The sequence below is a fragment of the Ranitomeya imitator genome, chromosome 1 (assembly GCF_032444005.1).
Source record: "Ranitomeya imitator isolate aRanImi1 chromosome 1, aRanImi1.pri, whole genome shotgun sequence".
Taxonomy (NCBI): Eukaryota; Metazoa; Chordata; class Amphibia; order Anura; family Dendrobatidae; genus Ranitomeya; species Ranitomeya imitator.
Genome location: NC_091282.1, coordinates 742,741,877 through 742,743,258, shown reverse-complemented (window position 1 = coordinate 742,743,258; position 1,382 = coordinate 742,741,877). Strand labels below are relative to the sequence as shown.

Below are 1,382 nucleotides of genomic sequence, written 5' to 3'. Positions count from 1 at the left end.
GTGTTATTCCACAAAATACGGGAATAATATCAAAACTACAACAAATTAAACTATATTAAACTATATCAAAAGGGGAAATCAAACAAGGAGGGACAGCTGGATACCAGCCGTCAGACAAGGGGAGGGGAGGGGTTACACATTTTGATACACTTTGATAGGGGCGGGGCACCTGTCAGATTGAGTTTGACGGATCATGGCTATTATACACTACTACTCATGTTTAATGAACATTTTCTGTCAGTCACAGTGCCACGTAGTTCAGTCACGTTTAATTATGATTTTCTGTCAGTCACAGTGCCATGTAGTTCAGTCATGTTTGTTGAACAGTTTCTGTCAGTCACAGTGCGCTGAACAGATACTTCTTTACTGTACGCTACCACGATTTACGCTTTCTGTCTTAGAATGGGTCGTAAGCGAAAATACACCAATGAGGATGACAGAAAAGCAGCAGCAGCAAGGCAACGACAACGTCGAGAGCAACAGACACTTCAACAAATTGCCGCTAGACAAGCCCAGGATGCGGAATCTCACAGACAATGTCGGGAACAGGAGACATCACAACAAACTGCCGCCAGACAAGCCCAGGATGTGGAATCTCACAGACAACGTCAGGGACAGGAGACAGCACAACAAACTGCTGCCAGACAAGCCCAGGATGTGGAATCCCACAGACAACATCGGGAACATGAGACATCACAACAAACTGCCGCCAGACAAGCCCAGGATATGGAATCTCACAGACAACATCGCCGGCAAGAGACATCACAACAAACTGCCGCCAGACAAGCCCAGGATGTGGAATCTCACAGACAATGTCGGAAACAGGAGACATTGCAAAAATCTGCCGCCAGACAAGCCCAGGATGTGGAATCTCACAGACAATGTCGCCAACAGGAGACATCACAACAAACTGCTGCCAGACAAGCCAAGGATGTGGAATCTCACAGACAACATCGCCAACAGGAGACACCACAACAAACTGCCACCAGACAAGCCCAGGATGTGGAATTTCACAGACAACGTCGGGAACAGGAGACAACAAAAGAAACTGCAGCCAGACAAGCCCAGAATGCAAAATCTCATAGACAACGTCGCCAACAGGAGACACCACAACAAACTGGAACAACATGATCGCCAAATTCATAAAAAACGAATGCTCTACCAACTAAGGCAAGCTCAGGACAATGTTCAACATCTTGCGCGTTACATAACAGACAATGAAAGTACAATTATTGAACACTACTGTGGGAATATGAATGCAGTTTGCTCTAAATGCGACTCTCAGAATTTCATTGATGAAAAACCATCTGACAATCAGATTACTCAATGCTGCCAAAAAGGAAAAGTTATGCTACCGAGACCTCAATACTCAGATCTGTTTG

At 45.2% G+C, this 1,382-nt stretch overlaps 1 protein-coding gene across 1 annotated transcript; it reads left to right on the top strand.

The window, feature by feature from the left end:
• Nucleotides 1-402: 402 nt before the first annotated feature.
• Nucleotides 403-1,131, top strand: LOC138644019 (uncharacterized protein C05D11.13-like). Its single transcript, XM_069732525.1, has one exon. The coding sequence runs from the start codon at nt 403-405 to the stop codon at nt 1,129-1,131; it is 729 nt and encodes a 242-aa protein (XP_069588626.1).
• Nucleotides 1,132-1,382: the final 251 nt, after the last annotated feature.

What these genes read in the sequence shown, in the direction of transcription:
- LOC138644019 (XM_069732525.1), top strand. Translation starts at nt 403, where the DNA reads ATGGGTCGTAAGCGAAAATACACCAATGAGGATGACAGAAAAGCAGCA.